This window comes from Hydractinia symbiolongicarpus, chromosome 5, assembly GCF_029227915.1.
Source record: "Hydractinia symbiolongicarpus strain clone_291-10 chromosome 5, HSymV2.1, whole genome shotgun sequence".
NCBI classification, from domain to species: domain Eukaryota; kingdom Metazoa; phylum Cnidaria; class Hydrozoa; order Anthoathecata; family Hydractiniidae; genus Hydractinia; species Hydractinia symbiolongicarpus.
In genome coordinates this window covers 14991656-15006885 of record NC_079879.1, presented here as the reverse complement: position 1 = coordinate 15006885, position 15230 = coordinate 14991656, and the positions used below count along the sequence as shown (strand labels likewise).

General features: G+C 35.3%; 1 protein-coding gene across 1 annotated transcript; it reads right to left on the bottom strand.

The window, feature by feature from the left end:
* Positions 1-392: 392 nt before the first annotated feature.
* On the bottom strand, positions 393-4058 carry LOC130644950 (uncharacterized). Its single transcript, XM_057450749.1, has 2 exons — positions 3705-4058; positions 393-3540 (listed from the first exon to the last, which is right to left on the bottom strand). Exons 1-2 carry the CDS (start codon positions 3917-3919, stop codon positions 1323-1325), a joined length of 2433 nt encoding a protein of 810 aa, XP_057306732.1. The 5' UTR covers positions 3920-4058; the 3' UTR covers positions 393-1322.
* Between the last annotated feature and the right edge of the window lie 11172 nt (positions 4059-15230).

The window sequence follows — 15230 nt, the reverse complement described above, 5'->3', positions numbered from 1 at the left end:
ATACAAAAACGTGAAGATTTCCAAATTTTACAAGATTTTTCACCACCACCTTCTCCAACCACCATATATAGAAATTTTGTTGACTTCAGTCAACGTGTTTCAAAGCTCTCGTTGGGTAGATGTTGGCAGGGGCGTAGACAGAAAAAAATTAACCTTAGTCGAAGCATTGACCCGCAGGGTCAACATAGCACCGAAGGTGCGATATTAGACAACTGGGGGTTTGGGGGGCGTTGTGAGCCCCCCAACGGGTACAGGGCGGAGCCCTGAAAGCCAACGCCCTTTTACGCCCTTTAAGCACTAAAACGCCATAAAACCGACTCTCTAAGATACACGATACACGTTAAGTATTCTGAACAATTGATCAAAACGGGGGAATAAATGACAACATAAAATACATTACAATATTTATTAGCAAGGTTGTAATCAAACCAGCAATAAGACAGCATAACACCATAATAATGTTTTTTATAGATTGAAAGTTATTAATGCAATAACTAAAATCTTCATTCTTCTTTCTTCATATTCAGCACCAAAATAATGTTTTTTGCAGATTGGAGGTTATTAAAAATATAACCAAATCAAAATCTTCTTTCTTCATAACTATTAACAAAAATTTCAAAAATATAATGAAATGGAACCATGGACAAATTAAATCTAACATGAATGAATGAATAAAAACATGGCAAGGATCAGAGTTTCATACCCAAACCATGAATGAGTGAATCAATCAAATCAGATACATAAATATACATGTATATCTACCGGTCAAAATGACAGTAAAATGGAAAAAGGGGTGTTTACTTAATATTAGGCTAGAAATGGGGTATTTACTTAATATTAGGCTAGAAGTGGGGGTAAGTTGCTTATTTATTTAAATTTTTTATATATAAATACCTTACTTATAATACATCTTAATAAAGATTGAGATGGAAGTTAATCAAAAAAGTTGAAAAAAGAAAATGATTAGACAAAATCTAACCTGCGTGGTCCCTTGGCGGAAAACCTATTAATTATATCTTCTTTATTTATTTGAACACCCAAATGAACATGGAGTAGAGCAAGACCATTAAACCTTTCTTCTGTCATTGTTGATCTGCAATAGTTTTTTAGTCTCCTCATTGCAGAAAAGGATCTTTCACACTCGCATGAAGTCATGGGAATAGTGGCTAAAATTCTAAGGGCCACCTCTATGTTGCTAAAGACTCCATCTGCACGAGGGAAAGCTTTAAGAGTAGCTTCAATGGAGTTTGGAATGGATTCAGGATTTTCTTTTTCCATATTTTGCCAAAAGGTTACCCACACCTCTAGCTCATTTGAAATAGTTAAAGGGTTGGGAAATCAGCATTAATTACCCCATTAGGGTTAAGGGCCATCTCATCAAAAGTAGCTAAAATGCCTTCAAATAAATCATTAAAAACACTCATGCCAATAATACGTTCCACCCACCTAGTGTTACAAAAATCAATAATATGAGCATAATTAGGATTGTTAGTAAAGTCAGCAACATTCTTTCGTAAAAGTTTCAATCTACTTTCAGAAAATTTGAAAAAATATGTTATCTGTTTGATTTGATCCATCATGTTGCGGACATAATGTACAGAGCACGAATTACAGACAACTAAATTTAGGCGATGAGAAGAACAGTGTGTGTATAAATCTAATCTGTTTTGCTTTAAAATATGAGCCTGACAACCATTAATTTTACCAGCTACATTCCCAGCACCATCATAACATTGACCTCGACAATTCTGTATGTCAAGAGAAAGTTCATTCAAGGTTTTTAAAATGACCTTTGAAAGAGACAAACCTGAGAGCCCTTCACTACAATGAACAAACCTTATGAATTCCTCTCGCAAGTTACAATGTTGGTCTACAAAACGAAGTACTACTGACATTTGTTCCTTGGTAGATGTGTCGCAAGCTTCGTCACAAATTATTGAAAAAAATTTAGCTTGTTTAACTGCAGATATTATTTTGTCTGTTATATAATCACCACAACATGAAATAATTTCATTCTGTGTTTGTGGTGATAAGTAAGTTGCATTTTTTGAACAGGCTTTTAAATGATTACCTAAAGCTATATCACCCCCTCTTACTCTATAATTTAAAAGGTCAAGAAAATTACCTACAGAATAAGGAGCATAGCCACCAACTTCAGGAAAATCTTTTAAGTTGTCTCTGTGTCCTCTCAGGGAAATGCATAGGCGGCCACAAAGAATAACTGTATCAATAATAGCTGCTAAAAAAATTCTGTTGGCTTCTACCTTTTTGGAATACATAGTAGATACCAGTTCATTAATTTTTTTGGTTGTACCTGACTGGTTAGTCCTTAAAGAAGTCAAAATAGAAGAGGTGTCCTTATGAAGAGCACTTTTTTCATGTTTTTTATAGACCGAAACACTGTCATTCCAGTAGTTCTGCCCCTTTGAAATAAGATTAGTAGCTAATGCAGATTTTAAATTTACTTTTTGATGCAATAATGTGCAAGGCAGACAAAACGCAGCATCCATGTGATTAGAATATGCTAGCCACAGAAATTGAGCAAACCAAACATATCGAAATCGCCTATTAAGTTTGTCCCTAGGAAAAGTGAATCCTTGATCAGGTTTTGTTACGTTATCAACATATGTGACTATATCATGATCACTAAGGTGTGGAGCTTGCTTGTAATAAGTGCCTACATCAAATTTTCCAATACCATCAATATAACCTGGGGGGAAAGAATTTAATAAAGGTTTTGCAGAAAAAACTTTTTCAGGTGTAATAGGTTTTAACTTAGCATTTCCTTTGACAAAAAAGTTTTTAAAGTTAAAGGTTGGCTTTTTTGAAATGGAAGAAGTCTCCTCATTAGTGCCAGAAGTACCACATTGATTAACTAATGTTGTTTGGCCTAATGAAGAGGAAAAATTTGGTGATGAGACACATACGTTTTCAGTTCTTTTTATTTTGCTCTCTGTCTTCATAAAGTATGGCAACCTAGCTTGAAAATATTGAGCAGGACGCTTTAACGTAGCTTTACTCAATTTAATGGAAACTAAAGGGACAAAATGATTGGGTTTAAATTGCCCAGAATGTTTGCCATTATTGCAAAATAAAATTGAAACAGGCTGTAAATTTTTATTTGAAGGCAGACGAGGAAAAATATTCTGATTGAAAAGCGTCTTGAATCGTAGCTGACCACAATCAGGATATAAAGTGGAAATATTTCTTTTTAATACACTGGTAAGGGCAAGTATACAGATAAAAGATGACCATATGTTTTTACTGCACATAAGAATAGCTTCCTTCTGTACAAGATCTGCTGCCGAAAGACCTGTGTCTACAGAGGAATGGCTAACTGAAAACTTTAATGTACTTTCTACACAGGAAAACAAATCTGAAGATTGACATAAAGATACAAAAATTGGATGGTTTGAGTAGAATAGAGAATTTTCGAAAAGCTCTATGCAAGTTAAAGCTCTAAGCTCATCTATTAAATCATTCGTACCTGAAACAGCCAGAGAAGCACTGCTGTATAAACAATCACCGTCTGTCACTGACCTGAAGTTAAAATAAAGCTCTCATAAACCACAACATACAAAATAAGTTTACTTTACAATTACACCATTATTGTTAAGTGATTCCGTGCGTCGAATGACACGAACTTAATCACTGCATTGTTTAAACAATGTATTGTCAAAGGATTATAGCAATTATAAACTAACCTGAGAGCCCGAATAGAATTATCCTTCAGATGATCCTTTGGGATGAAACTTTCGGCTTCTTCGTTTCGTTTCACAGCGCCTTCATCTAATAAAACTGAGAAATCGGGATCTCTCAGTTTATTATCCAGCGTAGTTCTCAAAGAACTTGAAACTTTTTGAAGGTCGTTCAAATTTCCTGAAGCTAAATACGACTTCACGTTTGATAACACCATCATGATTTCTTCACCTTCGCAACTTCACTGACCTTGATTTCATTTTTAATTTTTTCGCGTATTTTCATATAGCCTTATAAGGAGCGAATTTTTACCCTATCTGCGAAAGTTATTAGCCAATAGGATGCGTCAAAAATGACCATAAATAGAAGACACATGACTTTACATGGGCATAAATTTCGCATGTAATCCTGCGAAAAAACTATCTGCGAAACAAAGTAGAGATTCAACACCTCAGCCTGCAAAACAAAGTGGATACTGCTAAATCCTGCAAAAACGACGTGCGAAGGCGCGAAGCTTGTGTGCGACGCCCGGGAAAAGATTTGTGCCCATCCATGTGTTGGCGGGGGCGGTGGAAAAAACGACGTTTTGGGATGAAAAAAGTAGGTCAGTCGATCGCAGAGCCTGACTGACGCTGGCTACGCCCCTGGTTGGCATATTGACACCCAAGACTCACTTGTTGTTGTTACTTGTTTATTACCAGACCACATCATCCCAAAATTTGAAATATTCATTGATCGATCCCTTTCATTTTCTTTAAGAATATTTGGATGGATGTTACCAGATGACCATGATTTGCATATCTTATACAAAAAATCCTTTCTTAATACAACACTCTCCAATTTCATAAAAGAACTCAATAGTTATGAATTATGTATTGGTATCACCGCTCCAGATTGCAATAATAGTAGAGAGACAAACTTCCAAAAGCATGTCATTCCTAAAAAATTCAACTATCTAGACTATCAACAAAAGTCCTTTCAGTCAAATCTCCATCAAGACCAGTATTTTCGTTCAAATATGTGTCGTATGTTAATTCTATCACCCAAACCTAATCCTTGTGGAAAGTGTACATCGCATAACATTTCATTCAAATCAGCTACTGTCCGTAAAGAAAGGAAGATGCTTGAACCTGCAAAGTTGAAAGCACCAATCAAGTTCACATCACCGGACCGTGTCAAATTAACCCTTCAGAGTCAGCGTTTGGAATGTAAACAACTGGCAAGCCAACTGTCTGAAATGAAAGCTGCTATTCAAGCACATGGTGGTAATGTTACTTCTGAAATGAGCTCTGATTTTGTAACCTTATTCAGTGGATGTGATAAAAAAAATGTACCACCTTTTATGAAATCGTTCGGCTATTTTATAGCCACACATTTGAAAAAATATTATTAATTGGCAATTTTATCTAGTTCTCTTTATATTGTGGGACTGGAGATGCTTTGTTCTATCATTGGATCACTTTAGGAGATGGTTATTGGATGAGTATGTATGTTTATTTTTTCTATGTCCCATCTATCTATTATTTTGTGAAAGCTATTAGCTATGGAAAAATTGCAATGTTGTCACTTTTTCAAAACGCGTCAGAATTACTCACGCATATATTTACAGGAAAATCCTGTAAATATATGCCTTTAAATCGTACTATGAGGGATCCTGATTTTTGTCTGAAGTTCAACCAGAAAAAAAAAAAAAAGGAATGAATTTTTATTGTGATTTTTAGCCATGTGTAATGTTTTTTTATCACATGTGTGGCTATAAAAATAGCCATTGTGGCAGATTTTATAGTTCATGCCTGGAACTAGATAAATCAGTGACCCATGTCTTTGCTGCTACTGGCTTTTTTAATTTCAGTTCTCAATGATCTTTTCTTTACAAGTTTTTTAGCAGCCTTATGTTTTTCACGTATGTCTGTAGCATAGGAAAAGCTGCGAACTCTTGTAAACATAGTAAGCATGTGTTCCAGAAGATTCATACTGACTTCTTTACTGACTTGTGGATCAATGGTATAACAGACACTTTTGAAATTGGAAAGTACAGAACAGTTTTTGAGCATATTTTTAACAAGGTCCTGACAATTTAGTGTTGTGCTGAAATTTGAAGTTTTCAACCGAAACATTTTTTCACATTCTCGAAAAAGTTCTTGTATTTGTTTGTTCACTCTCCACAAGCCACCATGGTCGCGTATATTGATCAATGTCTGTGAATCAACACAGTCAACTTTGCATGTTTGCGAAGCATGCAAAGTTGACTGATGGATGATTGTGAAGGACCAGCATTCGTCGATATTTCAGGAGTAACTTCAGTAGTGTGTTTGACATTGCGATGTCTTCCATCAAATTTTGATGGAAGCAAGTTATCTTTCAATAGACCATAAAAGTTTGCATAAAAATCTTCTGCATCACCGTTATACTTTCCAATGATTGGCTTCAGTTTTTCCCAAAGTTTGACCGCATCATCATTAGAAAATCACGAAACACTTCCCTGAAATCACGAAACACTTCCCTGGTTGATTTGGGTAAACATTGATCACCAAGGCATATCTCAGCACTCTTCGTGAAAAGTACTTTCAACTTCAAAGGGTGTAGCTTTTTCAAAATTTGTTCTTCTTTAGTAAGTTTTGGTAATGAAGGACCAGCATTCGTCGATATTTCAGGAGTAACTTCAGTAGTGTATTTGACATTGCGATGTCTAGTCAGGCCACGTTGTGATTTACAAATTTTATCACAATCCTGACAAGGATACCCAACTTCTTCGTAAGCTTCCACTTCCGTTATCACAGCATCTAATTCCACATTAAAATCCACATCTTCATCAAGAAAACCGCCTTCAAGTAACTCAAATAAATCATCAAGATCTTCGCCTGCAAGGTAGTCTCCTCCTGCATGCGCCGCCATTTTGAACTTCTGTGCAGGATGAGCGGGCCGTCCCAGGCTGATTGAGGATAGTTCGCGTAAACAATGCCGACAGTTACATTTCAATAGAATCTATTCAATTTTTTAAAAGGACATTCGGTATTTCTTTGAAGTTGCTATTTTGGGCGAAAACTTAGAGCAATAAATATCAAAACTTCTTTATAATTGTCGCTCTGACTATCGCACTGAAATTGGGCGATAAGAGCAAAAAAAAGTGACGCTCTGCAATTTCCACCAGTGCGAAAAAAGATCAATGGGTCAAAAAAGTCAGAGCGATAAGAGAATTCGCACTGATGGAAATCTGGCTTTAACGACGGCCCGTTTCTCTTGGTGCTAGCATTAAAAACAATGCGCGTTTTACTAGTAAGCTTATCTTCGCGTATGATCGGCAGATGCGGTAAATAGTGGGTGGACTTTGTAATTCACAGGCGAAACTTCAATAATGCCGGTGGCTAATTGATCTTTTATGATCACATCATAATCTTTTAAAAGTTTTTCATTCTTTTCAAATTGTTTACTCAAACGTTTTAATCTTTCTTTTGCTAAACAATAGTTGTCTTCTAGTAGTACTTCGTGATCTTCAAAAAAAGGAAAGCTTGCTGTATATCTTTTATCACGATATGTTATGTTTGACTCATAATCAGAATAGGATAAAGGCTTGAAATTAATTTCTTCGTCATTTTTAATTCCTAGTGTTTTTAGGTCCCAAAAACCTTTAACAGCACATTCTAAGGATTTCTGTTCACTCACAAATTTATTTTGAACTTTCAAAACGCGCGTGTTCACAACATTAACACTACTTTGTTCAAACAACTTAGTGCCTAGTACAGGCCGACTTAAAATATAACCTAATTTTGAGGATATGGCGGTAACACCTCCATGTTTAGATCGCTTCATATGGTTGGTTATTCAAAAATTCCCAGTAGTCACCACCAAAAAGGATTTCCACATCTAGGGGCACATTACAAATGTTTTGACAGCCAATGGTAAATCCTTAAGAAATGGTTGGCCTGCTTTCGCTTGTTCGATGTTTATGATTGGTCAATGGGAGACATATTTCGAATACAAATGCCTGGACGTAAATATTAAAACTAGAATCGTTAGTTTTAACGCAAATTTTGACTATGTCCAGAACTTTATTTGTTATTTCACCTTGCGATGTTTCCCGATTTCGAAGATTTCGGGAAATAAATTTTTTTTCGGATTCTGCACTGCAATTAGTGCATAAATTACTGTTAGAGCGCGTTTAATATATATTCAACAGTTAAATACTGTTATTTCTCTCTGACAACAAGCTGTTATCGTTAACTCGTCGCGAACATTACGATATTAAAACTAAGATTCAAAGTATTGTTGACAATGACATTTCAAAGTACCAGGACCAAGCACTGACGGATACTTCCAAAGTGGCTGAGAAGATTGCCAGGGATTTCTTCGACAAACAGAAGAAAGACAATAAAGCCCTCCACGATGAACTAGAGTTGAAGACTTGTACTGTGGACCTAAAAAGTAAAGGCAACAGATCATTATTGGAGTTTTGTCGCCAACTAAATTCTACACTAACTAAGATCGAGGAAGGAGTTACAAACAAGAACCTCGAATTGGCCCAAGAACACCTAGAAGAAGGTAAAAAGTTAATACGCAAACGTGTGAAATTGATTAACTGGCTGATAGATAAAACTGCGCTACAGTTAATGAGTACTTAAGCGATGATATGGCCTCCGATTCTGACGACGAGAAAAGGATAAGCAGGGTAATAAGCCAACGCGAAATTAGAAAAGAGAAAGAAATCCAGAAGTGATAAGAGAGGCTTTCATAAGTCTAATCCGCATCATCTTTTTAAGAGAAATTACAAAGGTTCTTCTGAGCAGAGTTGTTGGGGTGGTGGTAGGATAGGACATTTCTATTCGCAATGCCCATTCAACAGAAATCCGAACAGCTCAAGTTCCTTCAGACATCCTGCTTCTTTAACCAGGACATATAAAAGTTAACTAATAATTTATTTGTTTTTTGTAATTTTTGTGGCTTTAATATGCGTTGAAATTTAGATATATATAGTCCCAATCAAGCAAATCGACTTTTTTATTAGGGATAATTTCGGAGCATCAGGAGACTACAGAAAGCGTTGTCGGAAAACTATCGAAAAATTATAGATTACCTTTTTCTTCAAGACAAATCCTTTCTTTCTACGCGAAAAACAACGCGTCTAGTCTAAGACACAGCGATTTCGTTGAGGCCAGAATAATCGAGCTTCTACATCAAGGTTGCATCGAAGGGGTAAAAAGTATGCCATTTTGCTTCAATCCTTTGACAGTTGCTGAAGGAAAAAAGTTGAGATTAGTCATAGATTTCAGGCATGTCAACAAATATTTAAATTTTCCAAAGTTTAAATATGAGGATCTAAAAATTGCTAGACAGCATCTGGAAAAAAAATACTTTATTACTACTTTTGATTTAAAAAGTGGTTATCACCATGTTTCTATTCATGACGAAGACAAAAAATATTTGGGATGTGCATGGACAAAAATGGCACAACAAGATTTTTTCAATTTAAAGTTTTACCTTTTGGCGTAGCCAGCGCATGCTACGCTTTCACTAAGCTTACTAAACCTCTAGTGAAAAAATGGAGAAAACAAGGGATACGGAATACTATGTACTTAGATGACGGAAGTCAGTCAGCAAAAAGTTTCTACCTGGCAAAACTGCACGCTGATATTGTAAAGAATGATTTAAGAAAAGCTGGACTAACAATAAACGTAGAGAAATCAAGTCTTATTCCAAAACAAGCGGATTCATGGCTTGGCTTTATTATAAATATAAGCACGATGGAGTTTTCTGTACCTCCAGAAAAAATCGAACATTTGTTTACCTTTTCTCAAAATTTATATAAAAGAAATTTCGCTTCAGCTAGAGAGGTTTCCAAGGTTTCAGGCAGAATTATCTCCATGCAGATAGCCATCGGTCCACTAAGTCGACTGTTTACACGTCAAATGTATGCTTTCATTGATTCATCTAATACATGGGACACACCCATGTTTATTAATCAAGAGTTGAAAAACAAATTTGATTTTTGGCTTCGCAACCTAAACAATTTAAACGGTTATCAAATCAAAACATGTAATGTTTCATCGAAAATTGTCTACTCAGACGCTAGCGATACAGGGTATGGAGGCTATGTGGTACAAAAGTTGGGGGATTTATTAGCAACTGGAAAATTCTCACCTCAAGGAATCTGCGACTAGTTCAACATCTCGCGAACTTTTAGCTTTAAAATTCATTTTACAATATTTCGGATTACAACTGCAAAACGAAAATGTGCAATGGTTTACTGACAATATGAATGTGGCTAAAATAATCGAAATAATCGCGGCAGCGCTAAAACACATTTACAAAAGATCGCTATAGAAATTTACGATTTGTGTATGCAATTTAATATCAAACAAGAAGCCCTGTGGCTTAAAGATTTCAGCCTTAAGCAAACATGTTGGAAAGCAATTATTAGCAAAAGCGTTGCGATCAAAGACAGTATTAATTTAAAAGTTTAAAATGCCAAAAAAAGTAAATGAGGTTAAAAACACGAAGAAAAAAGGTGTTTGAAGTCGTCTGTAAAGATGATGTTCCGTAGGTTGTTTTTTTCCAATCAGAGAGACAGAGTTAAAGCCTGATTGCATCGTGATCACTGAAATAGACAGTTCTAACGAAGGTCTCGACTTTAAAAGTATTTAAAACATTCTCACGGATATAGACATGGTCAATAAGTGAACCTGATATATGAGTTGGCGAGGTTACGACTTGTTTATATCCAGTAAGAAAAGCAAGGAAAGAGTTTTCATCGCTAAATGCATTCACATTAAAATCTCCGAGTATAATATCAACAGTTTCATTTCCCAAAAAGTGTTGAATAAGGTATAATGACTCATCTCTATTGAGGGAATTTTTACGATATAGAAGCAAAACATTAATAGGGTTTTCGTGAAACGTTCTTTTTGTCATTCTAAAAAATATTGCACCAGGAATTTTTACAATATCAAACAATTCTATAGTTTCATTATGACCAACTAATAGACTAGAAAATTTATCCACATTGTTGTTTGGAATTAAAGTAAAGTAATCTAGTTTTGAGTCACAATGTGAGTTCAATGGTAACTGAGTTTCCGTTAGGCATAATAAATCACTTTCCATGAGAACGTGGTCCGATTTAATATCGTTTTTATGCTTGTTGTAGGATCTTGTATTAATCAAAGCGACTATAATAGAATTTTCGCTAATGTCAATTTTTTAGTGTCAATATTGAATGTTCTCGCATGTAATTGTATTGCTCTGTTGCTCGTGTGTCTGACTTAATGGTTGACTTAGCAAATGTACCCGTTAGGTATAAACCGTCTAAACTTGTGACTCAACTTAACCCTATTCGGTCCGGGGGGGGGCAGATTCCGCCCCCCCTGACGGTTTTTTTTTAATAACTCCTGATTGCTTTGTTATATGGTTATGATACTTACTGAGTTTCAACATTTATCTATTAGACACCTGCATGCTAATTTTTTAGGTCCCATACCTTTCAGAGGCTTTGATATTGGCCATTACGCGAAACTACCCCTGAAAATCTCTATGAAATCCTTATAATGGGGAAAATATAATAACTCCTGTTAGGATTATCCTTAGAACTTGAAACTTGCAACACAACTTTGTTTCATAAAGAAGAATCATTTTGAATAATTTGAACACGTGACTAATCTGATTTCCCGATTTTGTCGGATTTTACCCGAAAATCGGAAAAAACCGGATTTTCGGGCAATTTTTAGCAATTTTTCATCCGATCCATGTAAAAACCGGAAAATATGTTAAATAACTTTTATTTAGCTTTCAGAAACTTCAAACAGAATGTAAAAAGTCGCTCTAGAACAAAAGTAATTATATTTTAAGCAGATAGTGACATTTTTAACAATTTTCAAGCTTTTGTTGACGTCACAGAAAATGTGCTGACACAAGCAAATTTTTTTTGGCGCCATTTTGTTCCTTTTATGACGTACTATAAGTGTGCCAAGTTTGATTCAATTTGAACAACCCTATAAAAAGTTATGGAGGGGGGGCGGAATCCGCCCCCCCCCGGTCATAGTATGTTCGAAAAACCCCGGACCGAATAGGGTTAATGCAACAAAGATTTGTCCTGAGTGAAAGGCTCGTTGTTTTGATAAATAAAAACAGACAACAATTTTATCAAACGTTTTTCCTTGAACCTTGTGAACAGTGCAGGCCCATGACAGCATTAGTGGGAATTGCAGCCGTTTCATAGAAGGTGAAGATGGATTATGTTTGTTAAATTTGATTTCTTTCTCTACTCTATTAATTGGAACAACATTATCTTGAATAGCATATGGATCTGTTCTCACAGTTTTAAGTCCACATATGGATCTGTTCTCACAGCTTTAAGTCCAGTATATATGTCTTCCATTTTCAAATATATTCTTGTTACATTTCCTGAGCTATCGGTTTTCAACCGATGAACAATACCTATCTGTCCGATAATGATTTTATCAGATACATCAATATTTGACGTCAACATGACTTTTGCATGAAGTTTTAACAGAAGGTTTCGCGCAAATCCACCGGTTTCCATTTGAGTGCGAGAATTAAGATTTTGGACTAATTGCACGGGTATATTCTCTGGAATTTTGTCAATAGCTTCGATATTTATTTCGTCCGATGTTATGCTATTAAGCATTTTTTTTGTTATGCTCAGAGGCGGGTTGATTTTCAGCAAATATATGAATTGCATTTTTGGGGTAATGTGGGTCATTTGGTGAAATAAATTTAGATTTTAGTAAATCTTCGTGTCGCCTTTCTAATTTTCCCACACTGATATTGTTTAATTATTCAATCAAATGTTGATCACCACGCTGTCTCATAACTTCTGTTAGTTCAGCAATCTTAAAATGCTTCCAGCAATGTAAAAGATTTAATAAAGCATCTTTGTATTCTATGTAAACTGACCTTGCTTGAATTGGTGGAAGTTGGTAGAAATCGCCACATGCTATAACAGATATTCCTGCAAATGGAATGTCATCTGCGCATCCAAATATTTCGGCTAGCCGTTGATGAATATGTAAAAGTAGCTTGTTTGAAACCATTGAGATTTCATCTATTACAATAACGCTTAGTTCTGAAAGCTTGTTTCGCAACATACATTTCTTTTTATCACTTAACTTAGAAATGTTTTTAGTGAAACTTCTATCCGCTGGTATACTTAAGGCTGAATGTATTGTATTCCCCTCTATATTAATGGCAGCAACACCGGTTGGTGCTAAATTGAGAATTTTATCCTTTTCTAAGTTTCCTGCACGCTAGGAAAGTGCTTTATTTAGCATGTCAGAAGTTGTTGTTATTAAATGGGACTTTCCACAACCTGCACTTCCTGTTAGAAAAATGTGAATTGGCTTAATTTTATGGTATGCGTTACATGCTAAACCTTTTACGTAAGTTCTAACCCAATCATATACCACTTCAAAAATTTGCCTTTGTGTTTTATTTAATGTTCAAATCTTTTCATGGAGTTCGTCTTCGGAAATTCCAGGCTCAGTAATAGATGAAAAAGTGCTTCCAAAAACTGGGATGTTTTCGGTTTCACTTCGAATTTCGTCAGTGTCATGGTTGTTTATGTTACTAATCTCATCAGTAACATCGTCGTTTTCCTGTTCAGCGAAAGAATCAAGATTATTTACATTTGCGTGAAAATTTATCATTGCTTCTTCAACAAGTTCATCAAATGGTTCGCATATTCTTTTATTTGTATTTATAATTTCTAATACACCGTTTTCCAATAATTTCTCTGTGTAAGTACCCGAGTTTTCACTTAACAATTCTGCTTCCTGGCGAAAAGGATAAAACATGAAGAGCAAATGATGTGCATATTCTTCTGGATTTTTGTCTCGACTAGGTACATGGTATCTTAGAACACATTTTTCTTTTCACAAATTCAACATTTCTTTTGAATCCAATATCCAATAGTTTTTGGATAAGGAGATTCGACTTGAATCTCAGCTTTTATTTCTTCAAGTACTTCTGGTTGACTGTCATTTTCATCTTCTGGTTTCGGTTTTATTTTCATAGAATAGCTTGACAAGAACTCAGCATAACACATTTGTTCCAACATGGGGTATCTGCCTTTTTTAAATTCTAAATTTGGTCTATCCATGTATCTATCCAACATGTTTCGTTTAAAAATATCCGTACTGTCTGGTGGTAAACTTAAAATTTCTTCTTCGTTACGACATCCCTGTATCGCTTCTCAGGAATGTTACTATTTGCAAAAACTACAGCTGGAAATGTCTTTCGTAACCATATTTCTGGCATTATAGTGGCTACTGCTTTTTGAACTGACATTTCGCAATGATTTCGATACGCATTTGCAATTGACTTCATCTGTTCAAATAATGAATCACCAGTTTCTAGTGCCTGCGATGCAGCTTTTTTCATTGCCTCTGAAGATTCATTTTCAACTTTCGACAAATAAGCACACATGTAAAAAACTGCTTTATAATAATTAGGAACAGGTTGAATGTCTATGTTAGCTTTCCATGCCTTCAAACCTTCAGTAAAATAATTATTGATAAAACAAGAATCTGGAAGCCTTCGGAAGTGAATTTGAAATCCACTATCAGGTGAGATGCTTAGTGCGTTTTCATATTCTTTTTTTGTAATGTCTAAACCTTGAAGGATTTGTTCAATTGTACCTGGTATGTTATAATTCGGTTCATCTGGATGAAGAATACTGTTGAATCTTGGATTCAAATGTAAGTTTTTACTTTTTCTAGCATAGCCTTTCTTTCTTTTACCGTGTTTCTTTTTCTTTCTTTGAGAGGTTATCAGGTAAAGGTTCAGCAACATTTGCACGGTCCGTAAAAAACTTGCCGAAAGAGTATCGACAATTCTTGTTTTTATATTTACGACAAGATTTAGAATGAGAATGTGTTTGACATGTCGAAACTAGTTTGTAGAGATCTGGGTTGCTGTCTTTATTAGGAAGCTGACATTTGACTATGTTATCCACTAAGGCAATATATTCTTTTTTGTTATCGCTACGTAAAATTGGTGCATTGACAACCCATAATAAAGAGTGGATGTGTGGGCTACCTCTAATCTGAAATTCAACTCTAATCGCGTAGTAGTTTACTTTACCTAATGGCCCGTTGACAACTATGATTTTAAAAAACGTCTCAACTCGGTATTGGAAATGTCTTGCTAGAAGAACTGGATTACTGTTAAGAATCTCTGTTCTCTGATAATAATTTAGATTTTCGATTTCTTCTTCGGATATGTCATTACCTTTTAATTTAGTGATGATTTTAACCAGTTCATTCCATCTTAAGTCTGCACAGGACAAAGTGTTCATAAACGTAAAAGCGTCGTCACTGGCTATAAACGATTTAACTCTTTCTTTAAAATTCGCAGACATCATTCTTGCTGTAAAACCACCCGCTTTAATTTTTTGCATAGCGATGTTTATGAGACTATTTAAATTAAGATGTTGAGTCACTGCATGAGCAAAGAATGTATAGTCAGTATCAAAGGCAAACTTCTGTCTATAATTTAGTAATCTTTGGTTGAAATACTTGGTCGGG